This window comes from Apostichopus japonicus, chromosome 8, assembly GCF_037975245.1.
Source record: "Apostichopus japonicus isolate 1M-3 chromosome 8, ASM3797524v1, whole genome shotgun sequence".
Classification (NCBI taxonomy): Eukaryota; Metazoa; Echinodermata; class Holothuroidea; order Aspidochirotida; family Stichopodidae; genus Apostichopus; species Apostichopus japonicus.
This window is the reverse complement of record NC_092568.1, coordinates 33,587,077-33,606,329: the sequence shown is the minus strand read 5'-3', so window position 1 is coordinate 33,606,329 and position 19,253 is coordinate 33,587,077. Positions and strand designations below refer to the sequence as shown.

General features: G+C 36.5%; 1 protein-coding gene across 5 annotated transcripts; it reads left to right on the top strand.

The window, feature by feature from the left end:
- The first annotated feature begins 262 nt into the window (after positions 1-262).
- LOC139971676 (uncharacterized) lies at positions 263-18,948 on the top strand. Of its 5 annotated transcripts, none has more exons than XM_071978356.1 (13): positions 263-410; positions 6,062-6,184; positions 7,160-7,312; positions 7,933-8,123; positions 8,665-8,890; positions 9,906-10,109; positions 10,852-10,995; positions 11,412-11,581; positions 12,245-12,489; positions 13,214-13,401; positions 14,254-14,482; positions 15,046-15,761; positions 16,860-18,948. In XM_071978356.1, the coding sequence occupies exons 1-13, from the start codon at positions 368-370 to the stop codon at positions 17,243-17,245; spliced, it is 3,018 nt and encodes a 1,005-aa protein (XP_071834457.1). In that variant the 5' UTR covers positions 263-367; the 3' UTR covers positions 17,246-18,948. The 5 variants fall into 5 exon arrangements, with proteins under 5 accessions (XP_071834457.1, XP_071834455.1, XP_071834454.1 ...); XM_071978354.1 differs by lacking the exon at positions 263-410 and adding an exon at positions 441-531; XM_071978353.1 differs by lacking the exon at positions 263-410 and adding an exon at positions 1,610-1,768.
- The last annotated feature ends 305 nt before the right edge of the window (positions 18,949-19,253 follow it).

Below are 19,253 nucleotides of genomic sequence, written 5' to 3'. Positions count from 1 at the left end.
ACCATCCTCCACAGGAGATAAATCGCCAACTCCCCTTCATCCATCCGTATCTTATCAGCAAGTTTCGCTCTTCGACTAACTTCGCGTATACTTTACAACTGTATTGACTCAACTCAAAGAGCAACGCAAGTATCAGACCCGGATGTCCGCTCTTTAATTACAAAACGAAAGTGATGCAAGTAAATCTACGTATGATCCGTTTAACTCTTCTACTTACACATACTATATAGAGTGAAACAAGACCTTTTTGCTATACGGTGATTTTTTGTATAATCAACAAACGTCATCAAAAACAATTACCGGTCGATAAAATTAGCAGATCGGTTTGTCACACTGGTACAGGTGATCTTTACTAACATTTTCGAAAATGAAAACATGGAGACCGAGGATTTATAAGGAACCGATTTCGGGTAAGATTTTCACTTTTAATCGAACAACACTCTAGTCAAGATATATACTATACGGACAAAATGATATCATTAGTGAAAGGATTAACAATTTGGTTAACCGTGTGTTTTTATATTACATCAGGTAAGATTATCTCCATTGATTAATTAATTAATTAGTTAAATGGTTTTCTTTCTTTATTTCAATTTTAATTTTGATCAGTATTTGAAGACATATATGTCTATACTGTTATCCATGTGAAATGATATAGTGTCTAGTATATAATTCAAAGTATACCGCCTGGGCAACAAACCAGTCAGAAAAAAAATGTGATGAAAGGTTTATTTGATTGTTTTAGTTATAATTGAAAAGAAAAAGAAAGGGGGAAGAAAAAAACAGAACAAAAGGATTCTCTGAAAAGACTATCGGATTCTTACTGGAATCTTATTTCTAACCAAATGATATTTCGCATTATTTTGTGGTATAACATCGTTGCGAATAATTAATAACAACAATAAAATAAAAATATTTTGATTTAATAATCAAAGTATACAAAAACAAGTTCCCTTTAATGTAATGATATAATGATAAACCAAAACCAAACAAAACGTTCCCTCCTGTGTAAACTCGAATCTAAGTCATCATATGGGGTGTCTTGTCTAATATTTCACCAGCATCTACGACATACAGTAAATTTACGATACATATAACAATGTGAGAAATCTTGTTGCAATTGTTAAACAAAAATGAAACTATAGCACTTTGTTAACTGATTAAGTTGATTGGTCAACTTTGTATATGTATATATCAGCGTTATATATATCTTCGGTCTTCATTAGAAATGAATTTTCTTTAATTTAATTTTTTAATTGAAATCGTAATGAGTTGGAAAATCAAGAACAGTGAAAAAACTTCCAGCCTCCACCGGGGTTCGAGCCCGGGCCTCCCGCTTTATATGCGGACACCCTAACCACTATAGGCTATGGGCGCTAATTCGAAACTGGTAATATATACATGGATATATATATATATATATATATATATATATATATATATATATATATATATATATATATATATATATATATATATATATATATATATATACGGGAACTTCCCATTCAGGTAATAAGGGACCTTTATTACCTGCATGGGAAGTTCCTATTAAGGGAAGTGCTCCTTTCACGAACTTCGATAATAATTCATAACTGAAATTGAAGGGGACGAGTAAGGATATAAATATTTTGGCCAACATTTTTAAACAAAAAACTCAAGATAACTTTACGAATGAATCTCCACCTGTCAAAGAGTTGTTTCAAGACTGCAGCAAGAGGCCATATAGTGAAAGTGTTATTATTATTATTGCTTGTAATAGATTTTGGTGAGTCCATACATTATCTACGGCCTGATCTCTTTCATATCAAAATATATTGTCTTTAAGATAGTACAAATATCTGGTTTTTGAATTTTGTAAATAATGTTTCTTGTAAAATGTACTTTGACAAACGCTTGTTCATCAAAGGATGAACATTATTTTAACGCACTACGTTTTACTTTCTTTGATTATCTTTTGTGTACGTATGGTGTGTTTGCAATGGCATAGAGTAGCGTTTTGGCATTGAGGAGGGAAAGGGTAGCCTTCTCGAGGCCTCTTGCGCAATAGGGAAATTCCACTTATCAATGTACAATGAACGAGGTGCAAACAGCGTAACCTGTGATTGCGAAGTAGCTTGACGTCAGTACTCTGTATTGCACAAATCCAGAACTACTGCACACTTTGTGGCAAGTGCTACTGCTGTTAGGTCAGGCGAATGTTTACGATGAAATCCAGTCACTAATTTTGTCCAATCATTGCAAGACCGTCTTACAAGGGTATGTAATATAAGTTAAGTTGATCCAGGGTAAGCTAGGATCCTTTCTATTCGCTTAATCTTTAGGTTTTGGTCCGTTTCATGCAAAGAAACGTGTTGCTCTTCCACGTCACCTTCAACTTTAACTAACCTTAAACTAACTGTTACTTTTACTGTGTTAGGCAATCGTTATGCCCTAATGTTAGTTGCAGGTGTGCCCTTTTACTGATTCTATTTAGTACTTGCCCAGGCCTAATAATACGGTAGAGAATGCGTGTTAAAAAGTTTGCATAACTAAAGGAATAAGTTAGAATACTAAAAACTCTTTCAAGGGCAACCATTAGCTACAGTTAATTCTGTAGTTGCTAAAATTGTTCCTCATAATTACCTATGTTGAAAAATGGCATGCCAAAGTTTTTGGGCTATATAATTGGCCCCAAGTTAGATTCCTTTGGAGCAGGCGCGTAGCCAGGAATTTGCCAAGGGAGGGGCGAAAATGTAGAAAAATTTTCAGAGCCGTAAATACGGCATTGCATACTATCTAAGCGTAGCGCCACCATGGTTGGCGCGAAGCGTACAAGAAAATTTTGGCTGAAAATGCCTCCCAGATCGCTGGAAATGGCACTTCCCAGGCCTTGTAAGTTGCATCTTAGCATTTTCTCTTTTGAAATTACTAGCGATATCATAAAAACATTAAAAAAAAATTAAAAAATAGGCTCAAGGGGGGGTGGCTGCCCCCTTCGCCCCCCCCCCTTGACTACGCGCCTGCTTTGAAGGTCCAAGGGGTCGTTTCCTGTGTAAAATCAGAGAAATCATGAGATTCAAAGCAACCACTAAAATATTATTTCCCAGTAAATTTCAGGATTCATTATAGTGTAGCCTAGGTCTAAGTGGGGAAATTCCAATGATGGCACAATACCAGGATGGGAGTTTAAGGAACCAAAATCCCCTACTTCTGCTTTTTGTATGCAACAAGCTCATTCAATCACTTGCCTTGAAAGGATAAGGACCTACCATAGCTTTGAGACTAGCTTTATATGTTCCTGCCATATATATACTGTAACCAACTTTCCAGTGAACTTTACAAATTATACATTGTTGCAATATGTGCTCAAAAACCCTACTGGCCACAGTAATAATATCCTTTTCATCCGTTTTTGGTGAGTTCATGCATTATTGAGGGTCTGATCTCTTCTAAGCTTGAATTATTTCATAGCAACTTCTCAAATTTTTGCTCTGATTGAGAACCGGCAATATCAAATGTCATTAGGGCCATTTGAGCTATGTTTTTATTTCACATCTTTTATAATAAGCTAGCTACTGTATAATGTATATGGTACAGTAGGAAAGGTTGTTGTTTAATTAATTGGTTAAAATTTTCACGCTTCAATCTACTAATCATTTTCATTGTAAATTATCTTTGAAACCAATGTGCAGTAATAATAAACTTGACATTTCTTTTTGGCCAATCTTATATAGTTAATTAGTAATAAGACATACTTTACATAGTACTTATCAAAAAACTGTTGCTTAACTAGATGTCATACAATTAAGCAACCGCAGCTAAAGCTGACAGAATTTTCTTATATTTCCTTTCAACAAGAGAGGAGAGATAGAGCAGATATAGGCAGGATCTGTTATATTAGTACATTGTGGTTTGCTAAGTTGGAACCTGTCAAGTTACTCAAAACTGCTCTAGGATTTAAGAAGCTAAGCAATGTTATACATCAATTAAATATGTGATCAGCATGTATATATATGTATATAGGAATGTTTATTTACTAACCTTTTCAACAGCTATTACTCTGACCATTTCTAGGATTCAAACCATATATATATTGATCAAGAATTTATTCTTTTAATGCACTGATTTCTGCAAGTGCAAGTACAGTACCACCATGAACAGTAGCCCACTGTTCCAATTTAATGTGTTTATTTTATGTTTGCAAATAAAACAGGGTTTAGATATATTTAGCTAGATCTTTATGTATCTTGAAGTAGATCATAGCCGGTTATATTACTCTTTTAAATTAGGCCTAGCTGTGCTTTTAAATGCCTTTATAAATATGATTAAATGATTGCAACCAGTTCATGATTTTTACTGCACAAACACATCAAAGATGACCCACAGATTTTTTTATCAATCATTTCTAAAATTTTATATAGTAAGAGATCATTAAATAAAATCATAACTGTGCAAATCATATTTAATAATTGATCATACTACGTTTGGAACTATATACTTATTAATTAATTAATTAATTTTTTATTTATTTATTTTGACTACGTTTAGTGTTCTATTTATTATCGTTTAGTATTGGGTGTTTATTACTCTGTTTACTTTCTGTTACTCTGTTTTAGGCTTTTACAATAATCGTCTTACTGTACTATAGTTTCTCATACTTATTCATATTTAAACATTGACTACGATATAATCTATTTTACTATTTACTTACTTCTGAACTTGTTTTGGACTTTTGCGTTTGTTTTTTTAATTTTTTAATTTAATTTCTTATTTTTTGTAGTATCGTTTAGTACGGGTGTTTTTTATATTATTGCTTTTACATTTTTTTGGTTTATTCATTCTATATATTTAATATTTTGGTTTTTGTTACTATTTGTTTTTAGGTTTTACATTTGTAAAGTGCTTTGAGCAGCTTTGCTGATTATGCGCTATATAAATATTACTTATGTTTATATAATTATCATGAATTGCTGACTTCCTCTTAGTAGAAAAGTAATTAGTGATCATTTTTTTCCCCCTCCCCTGATTGTGCCTTTTGTGGTATTACTGTACACTGAAATTCATTTAGTTACTCAGCCATTTAAAAACTTTAAGATGCAGACCTTAGTGTGCTATGCATAGTATATATATGTGCTCTGCCCAGTAGCTACGTATGTACAGGATCAAGGGCGAAGCGGCATATTGTGAAGTAACTAGCTTTTAAAAGTTACAGTATTAACAGAAACTTCAAACATAGTGATCAGAGTGCATTGATTATAGTAATTTAGTGAGGCAAAAATAGATTAATGGATAGAATCGTGGAGGGACTTGATTTAAGACTTCTCACAATATGTACATGTACAGTTGTACCACAGTATATCCAGTAACTGTCACTTCCCAGTCAGCAAGATAATACCTTTGCATCAAAGTTACCCAAAAATGATATATTTATTGTGAATTATTCATTGCCTTCAGAATTCCTGGTTAATCTCGTTATAAATCTGACATTTAAGACTCTTTAATTTGAACAGTGTAGACTGGGGAGGGCGAGGGATGGGTCGGGGGAAGGGAAGCGAATTATAAAAGTATTGGAAATTTTTAAGGGTGTTTTCTGGTTCCCCGAATGGGACTAGTTCTTTACGTTTTGTTTGTTTTGAACAGCAAGTTTGGTGTCCCAAAAGGGAAGCAAAATAACAAAGAACAACCTACAGTACACTATACAGTAGCAGAGATGTGTAGGATTGGTGAATAAAACACCAGCTTAAATTGCAGCCAAAAAAAAATCCCCCATTAGGTGGATCATATAGGCCTGTCTACCACAACTATTTTTGTATTATTTCAATATCTGCTCATGTTATGAAGGACCATACAGTACCAATTTATCATTTTGCATATTGGGTGGTGAAGAAAGAGGGGGGGGGGGAATCTAAGTTTACAAAGCAATCCGAATTTAATGTAGTTTTGCATTAAAAATAGTCAACTGCCAGAAAAATGTGTCCTGTAAGGGTGAAAATTAAGGCCCTCTTTTCATAATCATTTTAGGTGCTTCAATTATGTACTGTAGTAAAAAACAAATATATATGTGTGTTCTTATTCTCAGGAGATGCAAATGAGCAGAGGTGCCATGATGATGCAACGAGCAGCGAACTATGGTTCGATACGGGGACCGACCTATGCTGTAAGGGAAAGGTAGTCAACCATCTAGACCATCGATATGGATGCCGTAAGTAGTTTTTCAAAATAAAATAAAACTGTTAGCAAACTGCTGATCCACTAGAGAGCCTTTGTAAGAGAATGTAGTTTTTGTTAGATCTGGACATCACTGTTTGCGAGCTTTAGGAAGTTACATTTGTTGTCAAACTTTTCAAGAAATAGTTTTTTTTGGGGGGGGGATTTAACTTTTTCCTTTTTGCTCAAGATATAACATAAAGTGATAAAAACAATATAATATTTGTTAATTATTAGTTCTTAAAATCGACTAAATCAAGTCTGATTTCACGCCGACAAGTGAATTGGCTGTATAGTGTGTGATTTCTGTCACATACAGTTATAAACTCAATGGAAAAGTCCCCATTGATTTACTCTGTTACTGTGCAAATAGGAGGTTGTGCTTGTGTATTAGTGACATTATAGTCGGTATCCTCTTCCTGCATCGCTCATAGTTATAAAATGCTGGTGGTTCTCTCCCCTAAACGTCTCCCTGTAATAAAGTTCGGGACCATACAGGGAACAGGGTAGTGGTAAAGACAGGCAGTACTGAGTGGGTTAGCACCATACCCACTAAGTACTGTACAGTATTTTGCCATATCCACCACTATGCCAGTCTAGATGGGCACTCCAGCCATGGCTGTCCAGTACTCCTTTCTTTTAAAACTGGTCAAATAAAAACCTATATTTTATGTCACAATTAAATTTATGCTCGTTTGAAGCAATAAAAGACATTTCCGTCTACGATCCATCGTTCATACATTACATATGTGTGTGCTACAGCTTTGCCAATATCTCTCATTACGGCATTTGTTGAGATAAGATTTCAAAAATGTTATATATGTATGTAACCTTAAGTTGATGTCTTGGTAAGAGAGTTGGAAAAATGTTGTAGAAAAAAAATATTGAAATCATCTTTGTCAGAGAGAGGAATAGTAATTAGCTCTACATTATGCGATAATATACTTTCTGGACGCAATGTTTATCACAGATAACGATGTCATGTACGATCGTACAAAATCCAGTCCCTGTGGAGAGGTACTGTTGGATGTAGACAGTGACATGAAATGTTCCCAGAGTGGTCGACCTTACAATTCGAGTACAGATATGGAATGTATGGGCAACGTCTTTCCAAAGGCAGACGGTAGGTGTGATTTGTGATGCTATGAATATTCATCAATGCAAATTAGATTGGTTTTCATGTCATTCAGAGTATGTGAAAGCAAATAATTGATATCTAGCGTCTTACCTACAGCTTAAATCTATTGCTGGGGTTCTCATAAATATTTAGTATTACGTCGTGTCTGGAAGTTTCCTCTGACCATATCCTTCCATTAATTATATACTAAACTGACAGATATTAGTTTTCAACTTGGGGGGTACCTTATATACACTGCGCAGCCCATTGCATGGGAATGGGGGAAGGGGTTATCTTATATACAGAGCAGTCCTATGTATGGCCCAGAATAGGGGGGTACCTTATTTACCGAGCAGCCCTATGCATGGCCCAGAATTGGGGGGGCGGTTATCTTATATACAGAGCAGTCCTATGTATGGCCCAGAATGGGTGGGGGGGTACCTTATATACTGAGCAGCCCTATGCAAGGCCCAGAATCTTATATACTAAAAGTCAAACTTGAATTGCGCTTGGGAGGAGGAAATATAACTGCAGCTACCTATCAAACTGCAGTTCTAAATCTAGAAGGACATTTGAAAAAACATTCATTTCTTTGGACTTTTTTTTTCGTCGTTGATTGTTTACAGGGGATGCATGCTGCTTGGACCAGAGCTATGATTCTTCCTCTGAATTCTGCTGCAAGACAAACAATGGGACTTTACCTCTCAGTGCAGAGGAATGCTGTAGAGAGATCACCAACGATGCGGACCAACCCAGAGGTCTTCACTGCTGCGCTGGTTCACCGTATTCAGAAGACACTCACCTATGCTGCTTCAATGTATGTATGATTCATTTTTACAAAGGAATTTGGTTTCATTTTCCATTTGATATCATACATCTATGAATATTGTGTACCATTTTCTATTTTTCTTTGGAATTTGTTGGCCTTGGTGTCAAGGCCTTAGTTCATACAAACTAAGACAAGTGAACAAGCTGGAAGGATGCAGTTGAATTACATCTGTTAACAAAACAAAGCAAGGAATATATATATATATATATATATATATATATATATAAATAAATATGCATAATTAAAATAAACATATACAGAAATGGCCTTGATGTTTGAACCAGTTCAATATCACATTTGTTGTTCATCTCAAACTAAAGTACAAAGTAACAACTTACCATTTTGTGTATGCAACACTTTAATACCAGTGGCCAACTAATCCACAAGTTTAATATTGCATATTTATAAGCACTAAGTTGCATGAAAAAAAACAGCCCTCTTCCCCAACCCTCCCTTCCCAGTTCCCCCTCCCATTTCTGGGAAAATCTATCAGTATAACCACAACATAGTTTGTTTATATTTCCATCAGGAACTTTATGCACAAGAAGAAAGTATGGTATGTGGACAACACCCTTCTATTCAGCCCTACGACACAAGGACACACATTGAAATTCGATCATCGAATGGACATTGGAATCTGCAACCAATTGAAGATGGCAAAACCGAGATATGTGGAAGTTCTGCCATCAATCCTTTCTATTCGGTGTGTTGCTGGTGGGAAACTTTCAATACCTTGTGTCAAGAAGTAGGCTCTGGTTAGTAATAATAATAATAACAATAACAATAATAATAATAATATAATATCAGCCTGCGAAACAGTCATTTTACACTGAACACCAAGTTGCCGCATGTGTTTGTGGGAGAAGCCGATTTGGTGGCCCGATGGGTGGCTCTGTAACGCCATTTTTGAAACTCTTCAATGTCTCATGGAACATCAAAACCATGATTTGTCATAAACAGATGTTGGTATTGGTTCCAGCATCTTGTATATATATATCCTTGTTCTATCGTGTTAATATTACCCCCAGTGCTGTACGGGAGCCTTCGATCATTCCATTTCATTTCTTGAAAGGGTCAGACGAACCCACATTTGCATCAAAATTTGTTCAGGCGCCTATTTGAAGCAAATGGCTCTTCTGTTACCAAGTAAATGTTTCCTCTCGAAAAGTAATATATATTTCGATTTGATTACATTAAAAGCTTTCCATCGAAAGCCTCAAGATAAAACTCCAGCACGGATACTAGCAGGTAGTTTCACTCTCTTGATGTCAAATAAGGAAGAGAGAAAATTTTTGTGAAAGAAACAAAACTTTTATTAAAGGGTCCATAAATACCTTAAGACAACACGTACTTGCATGAGCCAGGAGGAATTGGGTGGGGGTGGAGGGAGAGTAGAGTGAAGTGTGCAAGTGAAGTGTGAAGTGAAGTGTGAAGTGTGAGGGGGGTTAGATGGTCTAGTAGCCTGCATTCTGTACAAGAACTGGATGACCTACTACTACATTTGTGCTAATATACTTGCAAGGTTAATGACATGTCAATTGCCTAATGGGGAGCACGATGGGGTAGTGCAGTCATTGCAGTGTATATTGTCGTGAACTTGGCACCATTCGGCTGTGTTCCGTACTCCGTAGGTATAAAGAAGAGAAAGGCAGAGTTATATATGTATAGCAAAGCAGACACTTTCTGCCTTATTTGATTGTGCAGCCTCTCTTTACTTGCCTCTAGAGTATTGATTAAGAATGTTTCCATTTTGATTCTATTTCACTCCAGCATCCGGAGCCTTCTGTGGCTCTTTGCCGTACAACAGGGAGACGACTTCATGTTGCGGTGGGAAATTGAACCCTGGAATACCTGAGATACCGGGCATCACCGAATGTGCAGGCACCACTGCTTTCTTAAACTCACAGAAGAGACTGTGCCAAGGAAAGCTTCACACAATCACAGAAACATCCAGAACACAATGTTGTGGAACTGGTTAGTCAGTCATACATTGTTTGCTTTTTGGTTTTTTTTATTTATTTATTTTTTTATTCTCCTTTGCTGTGCTGTTATATGATCACTGATTACAAAACTCTTTTATTTCTTCTTCTTCTTGATATGTGTCCTTTTTTTGCTTTTAATAGAAGATGTGGTGATTGGGGGATGAGGTGTTGGTAGGTGAGGAATTGTAGGAGTGTGGAGGGCAGGGGGTGGGAAGGAGGAGAGGCAACAATTCTGCTATATATTTGATAGCATTCAGGTAGTCCATTGTATATTTTAGTTAACATAGCAATTCTTTCCACCCATCAAAACTGCCCCTGTTATGCCAGAGAAAAAGAAAGCTCTGTGCAAGGTTTTAGTTCAAGCTATTCTTGAGAATAAAGTGCACCTGTGTCAAGGCTATAATGACTGAGATGTTCCAAAAGAAGGAATGACCCCCTTCCCCCCCCACCTTTCTCTCCCTGCATTCTATGATAGGATGTATTATGAATGGTGTATGCATTGTTAGTTCAAGGAGCATCTAGGAATCGTTTCATACTTCTTCTTTTTTTTCTATCTCACTCCTTTATTAACATCTAAACCGCTTTTTACAAGAAATTTTCGGACAGCCCTCTACAGTCGGACGATATGAGAAACATTCTGGTCTTTCTTCCGTTATTTTTGTCGTTTCTCTCCTTCTTGCAATTCACTCTCTCCAGAATGTCCAATGAAAATAAAAAATCGTTTTCCTTTGTAGAGCTCTTTGACGATCAGACAGAGTTGTGCTGTTCCGACCAGATCCAGAGAAAGACATCCCCTGCGATGGAATGTTGTGACACGTTGGTCCACGATCCCACAGTCCAGACCTGTTACGTGTACACACGGGAGGACTGGTCCCGAGGTACGTAACAGTGATTATGATGATGAATACAATCAGTAAAAAACTCTGTTTAATTTCAAGTTAAGCATGATGATGAGAAGAGAGGTCAGGGGGTCGATTTATTTGTGACTTTCACTCTGTTTATGAGCGAGTACTCTTGCTCCTGTGACCTTATTATAAAGAGCATTCATATCCTACCATTTATATCGATCCCTTGAGTTATAGGTATAAAGGTACTGTGGGGTAATATACAGTCGCAGCAAGACCCACCAAGTATTCTGTAACTAAAATAGCTTATCATTTAATATTTGCAAATTTTCTTCATTATCGTTTTGATCAAACTAGGCTGGGTCATGTTTTTCTTTCCATTTTTTTTTTTTTTTTTTTGCTATTCTTTTTTTTATTCTTTTAAATCTATCGTTTCTTTGCCAACACAGCCGTGAAAGTACTGGACATTAAAGTCGGATCAGACCGACTGTGCGCAGGACTGGTCCTGGAAGCCAACGAATTCTGCAAAAAAAAAATCTTTGGCCCGGACACGATCATCAAAGGCCGAGATGGGGATAATGCCATTTGCGGGACGCAAGCCTTCAATACTGAGGAATTTGTAAGTTCCCAATTTCAGTTAAGAGCAGAACTTTGAAAAAAAGGACAGATGCCTACTAGACTGACCAGGGCCCAGCTGAAAAAAAAAAAAAAAAAAAAAAAAAAAAAAAAAAAAAAAAAAAAAAAAAAAAAAAATTGCATTGTGGTTGATAACTTTGTTCCAGAAAATGACAAAGAGGGTACATGGAAACATTAGAGCAGACTAACTTCAGCCCAGACTCTTGTATGCAAATTTGTCCCGGGGCGTATCTGTAATATATCTGCTATGGAAAGAGTAGCCGGGCTATTTTTTAAATTTAATCAATAATTGTTGTGTAAGTTACAGGATTTCAATGTATTAAACATCACTTGTATATGTAACTGCATAACAACTATAGATGCATTCTTTGTTCATGCACCTGTTTGACAGAAAAAGTTAAAAAACAATAGTCACTAGTACTTTGATTTATTGTGGTAAAAATCTATGCAACAATAATGTGGGAGGGGAGGGATTGTTCAAAGAGGGAGGGTCTGCGATAACATTTTAAATGACATCGTTGCTGTTTTTTAGTGTTGTAACGTATATGCACCCTCTTCCCCCCACCCCCCCCAATCCCACCCTTGTATCAAGTGATTCTATCAAGCTGTGTAAACTGAATTTCCGTCTTATTCTCATTCCAAACAGTTTTGCGACCGCAGAGACAATCTGATTCCGAGAAACCCAAATGATGGTCTTTGCTTCACAGAATATGGCAATCAATTGTTTGACCTCTCGAGACAGATTTGTTGCTATGGAAACTTGTATGATCTGAAGTCAGCCTGTGGAGGTGAGAGACAGTGCTGCGGAGGGGATGTCTTCCTTGAAGATTTCCAGTCATGTAATCCATCCACTAACAATGTTGTAGACATTCCAACAGCTGTATCGGACTCGTGAGTAGAACATATTGTTTTCAGAATGTACTTTCATCTGTTTTCAGTATTAATCTATGTGTGTTACATGCTTTAATAATAGAATGTGGCCTAATACATTATTTTATCACACTATTTAATGGACTGTTATGAATAACCTTTTTTTACCCTTTGACTTGTTTGAATCCCCCCCTCCCCCTCCCATGTTCACTATCCTTAAACCTATATGATGTTATAACAAAAAAACAAGGGGGGGAGTTAAAGAAAGAATATGTACCAGATGCCATTATTGATTTTAATGCATGGTGATATAGGAAATATTGCTGAAAATTTGGCTGAAATCAAGAAAAAAAAAAATTGGATTCAAAATTTCCTTTCGGCTTTCCCCCTTTCCTTGAAGTACCTGCAGGTTATACTGAGTTAATAACCATGGATGTGTTAGCTTCTTGAAATGATGACCCTACTCTTGGAATTTGTAAATATTACCACAGGTTTTGTCAGTGGTCGTAAACACTACAGATAGTGGTCTAAAAGTTTCTGTGACAGAAGCAAAGTCGATTGGACTTGATTTCAGAAATTGACAGTAGAATTTTTGGCATCTACAGGAGGAATTCATACCATGTTTGATTTGAAAAGAGGTGAATATTGTGAAATTTTTCTTGGATTTTGTGATGATATCTTATTCTAACATCTAGATATAATCTTTAATCTTTCTTTCTTTCTCCTTTTTTTTCATTATTACCAGATGTCATGGCAACATGTTCGACACGAGGACACACGTATGTGACGACGAAAATCTCATGGTGGTTTCAAAAGAGGAATTTGCCGAGAATCAATCGGTGTGCTATTTCAAAGATGGTGGCTATTCTAGGTATGACAGAGACGAGCACATCTGTTGCAACGGCCAACTCTGGTGTGTAGGAGGCATACAAGGTGTGTATTTATATCAAGTTTCACTTTAAAAATGTACACACAAAAAATGAGGAAAAGGGGCAAGGCTCTGAAAAGTGATGCTCTAAAATATACGGTTCCATATGTAATCTTTCATAACTACATAATTTTACAGACATTATTTTACAGATATTATCGTTATAGTTTGAGCACACGCTGTGCATACACTGACTGAAACCATTAATCATATCATCCCACACCCAGACACCCAAAAAATTGGAAGTGATATGAAATAATAATAAAAAAATAGCAAAGGTCATAGCGGTGTATTTACTGTGTCGCTACAGAAAGGGTCCGGACAATTTTAAGGGGTTTCTTCCACCTTATTATCATTAAGCAAATATGGCAAATGTTATCAAGTTTTGTTGCTTATACTACTTATAGACAATCGTGCTGGTGAATAAAGAGGCGTTTATAACGTAATGCAAATGAAAGTAACTTAAAAATGTCCCGGGTAAGAAAAATACTTCAGATAACATGAGGTAGTACAATGCTAACGTTAGAGAGGTGTCGGTGGGGGAGGAGAGATTCAGAAGTACCCCCTCCCCCTACCCCTCCTCTAATGAACCCCATGAAAATCCATGCTTCATTGGCAAGACTGTTTACTGTTACTGAATATTGGTTAATACTTTCCACACATACATCACAAACCACCTCCTTTACCCACCTCCCCTATAACTTTGGTCAGTCGATTATAATGGATTATGAAGCAGATGTATTGTTTCTTCTTTGACATTTATCACAAAACAACTCCCCTTCCCCCTTTCTCACCCCCCCCCATAGCTTTGGTCAGTTGATTATAATATTTTTGCTTTGGCATTTCATCCCATCCAGATCCATCCTGTTGCGGAAATTTCATGTTTGACAATGCATCGAACGACCATGTGTGTTGTGAAGGGGTACTCCATGTCACTGGTGGCCTGCCAAAGGAATGCCAAGGCCGTATCGCATACTCTCAAGACCAGATGGTGTGCAATGGCGTCCTGTTCAACAAAACAGAGGGTTCATGCTGCGGTTCGGGGGTCTTTGATCCTGACACAGAACTGTGTTGTGAAAACGTGAAGTAAGTTTAATAAATCTTCAGTTTTGGGGAAGGGCTTTATAGATGGGAGGCCGAAGAGGGAGAGAGATTTGATTCAACGGAGGGTTCAGCAATTTGAAATGTAGATAGCGAGGTTTTGATATATTTTGGTCTTGTTGCAAGTCCTTTTGGGATCAAACATTAACCGCATCCTGCCGTCCCAACCCATCGTCCTCCCCCATTCTCTTCGGAACTTGAGATGAATTATTGCTCTTGTTAGAAATGTGAACAAGAAAGAAATGTATTGCTTCAAAACGTGATCCCGAGACATGGCAACTTGACCTACGTTTTACTTGCAAAAATGATATAAAGCCCTGTATTGTTGTGGCATTGTCAGGCAGGATTCAAGTGAATACAAACCAGCCATGATGTGTGCAAAATCCATTCACCCCATGAAAGCCGGTATAAAAAGGGAATCGGAATTTGCTTTTTATTTTTATCTTTTTTTTAAAATTTCTAATAAAGGAAACAAGCAATGATATTCAGCATCTCAAAAAATGTGTTTACAGAAATGTTTATCAACTTTTTCATCACTACTTTTTCAGGATAACCAAATCCGTAGATGGGGAGACTTGCTGTGGGACTGCTTCATACGATATCAACGACCCGTCAAAGACTTGCTGCAAATCCAAGACACTGCACGATTCCATCCCGGGTCACCGTTGTTGTGGGACAACCCTGATGGGCCCAGAGATGGGCACCTGCCTGAACGATGAGTTTGTACTAGGAAGAGAACATCTGAACGCCACTTGTGATTCTTCAGTGTCCGACCAACCCGGGGGTACCTGCTGCTCGGGGTTGCTCTACGTCGGAAACGGAAGTTGCGATGGATTGCAGTTCACCAATATCAGAGACGATCCCAGGTGGTGTGGCGTGCGACTGCTGGATGCCGACGAAGTCTGTTGTTCCGGGGTCATTTTCAGCAGCTCTACGCACGTTTGCAGGGACAACGTGTTGTTGCCAACCTGCGGAGGGGTCACCTACGAGGCGAGTACCCACGAGTGTTGCAACCAGAAGGTCATAGACAAATCAAGGAAGATCTGCTGCATGGACAAGCCAAGGAAAATCACAAATGGGGAAAACAGTTGTTGTAAGAGGTCAGCTTACAACAGTGAAACCAGTATTTGTTGTGGGGGCACTGTGCGCGACCTGGAGGACGGAACCCTAGACCTGGACGAATGCTGTCCGGATCCTGGACAAACGTTCAGCCTCAGTCATGGCGGTTGTCAGGATGTCGAAACCACAACATCAACAAGCGACAGTAAGTATTCAATTTTGTATTCAAATTTTGTTTTTTTCTATTATCCGTACAGAAAGTTAATAAGATGTGTTAGTTAAGTTGCAAAGGTTACATATGATGGATGAATCACTAGATAAACAAACCAAAAAAACAATTGAAAAGATTCAATAATAGTCTGAACATCTTCGTAAATCCGAAAGATTAGAAAAAAACTAGATAAAGTCGTTCCGTTGTAATATCAGCACAATGGTTTTGCCCTGTCATGAGTTTTTAATGAGCAATTTGAGAGAGGGGATAGATAATGGAAATATTGTAGAAGTCCCGGAAACATCAGCAGTCGTCCTATAGTTTGTTTGGAAAAACATTCTAGCGCCGCTGGTCGTGGAGATCGGGCAGATTACCTCTTCTCCCTTCGTAAATCCGAAAGATTAGAAAAAAACTAGATAAAGTCGTTCCGTTGTAATATCAGCACAATGGTTTTGCCCTGTCATGAGTTTTTAATGAGCAATTTGAGAGAGGGGATAGATAATGGAAATATTGTAGAAGTCCCGGAAACATCAGCAGTCGTCCTATAGTTTGTTTGGAAAAACATTCTAGCGCCGCTGGTCGTGGAGATCGGGCAGATTACCTCTTCTCCCTTCGTAAATCCGAAAGATTAGAAAAAAACTAGATAAAGTCGTTCCGTTGTAATATCAGCACAATGGTTTTGCCCTGTCATGAGTTTTTAATGAGCAATTTGAGAGAGGGGATAGATAATGGAAATATTGTAGAAGTCCCAGAAACATCAGCAGTCGGAGATTGCAGTCGTACAATAGTTTGTTTGGAAAAACATTCTAGCGCCGCTGGTCGTGGAGATCGGGCAGATTACCTCTTCTCCCTTCCATATTAATGGACAGGTGCAAAATGTATTGTTGGTTTGTGGTATTCAGTGTTACAATGCTATGTGTTTTTAATGCCTTGTCTACTTAAAGTATTTCAAGCATGAGAAAAATGGCCAAGACCTTCTGACATAGCGAGCTAGACTATTTGAATGTTGTTCCATTTACTCTGTATTATTCCACTGTTCCTCATATCTCTCATCCAATCAGTAAATTTTGCCTTCTTTTCTTTCGTTGCTAGGATGCAGCATCTGTCCGGAAGAGAAAAAGACCAAAAGTATGATTCAGCAGGCAGCTTGCAGCTCCACATTCCAAGTCTACGTCAAGCCGATCGCTACGAATAGTTCCAGCGGCGAAGTGACGGTTCGAGTCTCAAAGCTACCCAAGTTCTGTCCAGCTTGCGATCAGAAGTTACTTACAAAGAAGTCCCTGAAGAAAATAACAACTCTGGTACTTCCATGCTCTTCGTGTTCTCTGATACTCAACCGCAAGTACCTTCTCCTCGATTCGGTGACTCCAGAGGAGGGCGGGAGGGTCGTCGTGGTATCGGAGGGCGCCATGCTTCTCCAGAGGAGAGCAAGCAAACTTGTCATGGGTACTTACACGGGGGAAACTTGCACAGGTTAGCATTGTTTTCCCCTTCTCTGTGTGTCTTCCTCTCTTTACCTTGATGAACTAGTTCTTCCACAATAAAAAAGTTTTCACCTCAGTTGAAGTATCTATGAAATATTCATATAATGTGCAATAGCCCACTGTAATAATAATTAATAATAATAATAGTAATATTTAGTAGATTTTTTTTTTATAGTTTCAAAAAGTATATAAGAACTTGGTGACTAGACCAGAAATATTTGAACAAGAAGAAAAAAAAAATTGAAAAAAAATGGTTATTCCATTCCTACCTTGTATTTGAAGAGACTAACTTTGTATTTTTTAAACTTTTGAACAAGTAAGGAATATGCAAGCAATATTTGAACAAAAGAAACGCAAAATATTTGCCTTTGTCTATTGTTCATATTTATGTGAAAAAAATCTATTATCTAAGACATTGCAATAAGCTATTCAAGGTTACAATTTATGGTAAATAATGATTGAGTTAAATTAATTAGGCATTGCTGGTATTTGTGAATGTAACAATTTTAAACTTTTTGTAACTTGTCATTCAGCCTCTGAAGAAGATCCTGCTCGAGTCAAAACTTCAGGCCCTCATACTTTTGTCACAATTTTAAAAAGTGTAAAACAACTTTCTGATTTTTTACAAAAATAAGAAAAAATAAAACAAAAAATATATTTCTTCCTTCTTTGTTGAATTTTATATGAAATCCATCTTTCAAAGCTACGGTTATCAAAGACATTGCAAAAATCTATTCAAGGTTACAATTTATGGTAAACAATGATAAGTAATTAATTAAGTCATTACTGGTATTTTGTGAATGTACAAAAAAATTAAGTTGTGTAAACAACTTTACATGAGACGATCTTCATTTCAGTTTGAAATGACAAATATATTTATTTATGGTTTAATATTAATCTCAAGTCATATAATTTTATTGATTTTATGATAAATGCAGTTAGTATATTTATGTTAAGGAGTAAAAATTTGGAAAAGGGTAACAGATTAATGAATGTCATCAAAACTACATTCTTGTTTGAACATAAATATGTAAGACCATAGAATTCTACAAAATTTGTAATTTTTTGGGGGATACAGACCCTAGTTACAAACAAAGGTCACTTTTAATGGAATAATTAATTAACATGATATTATTGCATAAGTACAGTACTTAAATTACAAAATTATCATAGTTCAGTACAAGGTTAGCCAGATTGCTATTCCAAAGAAAGGGTGTATTCAGTTGATATTTTGAATGATTAATTATTTTATATATTTATTTATTTATTTATTTGTACAGAATTATTTACTATGCATTTTATATTTTGTAAATATTTTGTATATTTTGGTTATAAAGAAATTTTAAAATGTGAATATTTTGGTACCATGCATTTATGTTTTTACATTTTGTATATTAAGTCATGTTTTTATAAGACATTACAGAATTTGTGTGAATGACACTATTGTAAACTCCGTTGCGAGTAAAAAAAAAATGAAATAGTAGCTTTAGTGGCGAGAGACGTAGAAAAACAACCGTTTTATCAAAGAAATGTAAATATCTTTGTAACCTTTGCATATTATGCTTTCAAGTTTAGTTGAACCGCACTATTGTTTCCTTCACTAGATTTATGTAATTGTCTAAATGAGCCTATTGTTTAATTGATACTATGCAAAATTGTGAACAAAATTCATTGAAATAAATGGATACAAATTCCAATCTGGTTTTAATAGTACTTTGTTTATTCAATTGTGTTTGTTTACATTCTAGTCTGTCTTTTGTTTGTTTACATTGATTCCAGTCTGTCTTTTGTTTCTTTACATCCTAGTCTCACTTTTGTTTACATTCTAGTTTGTCATTTGAAAGTACCATGCTGACAAAAGACAGACTAGAATGTACACAAACAAAAGAGAGACTAGAATGTACACAAACAAAAGAGAGACTAGAATGTACACAAACAAAAGAGAGACTAGAATGTAAACAAGCGTAAGATTGACTGGCATGAATGTAAACAACAGACGGGG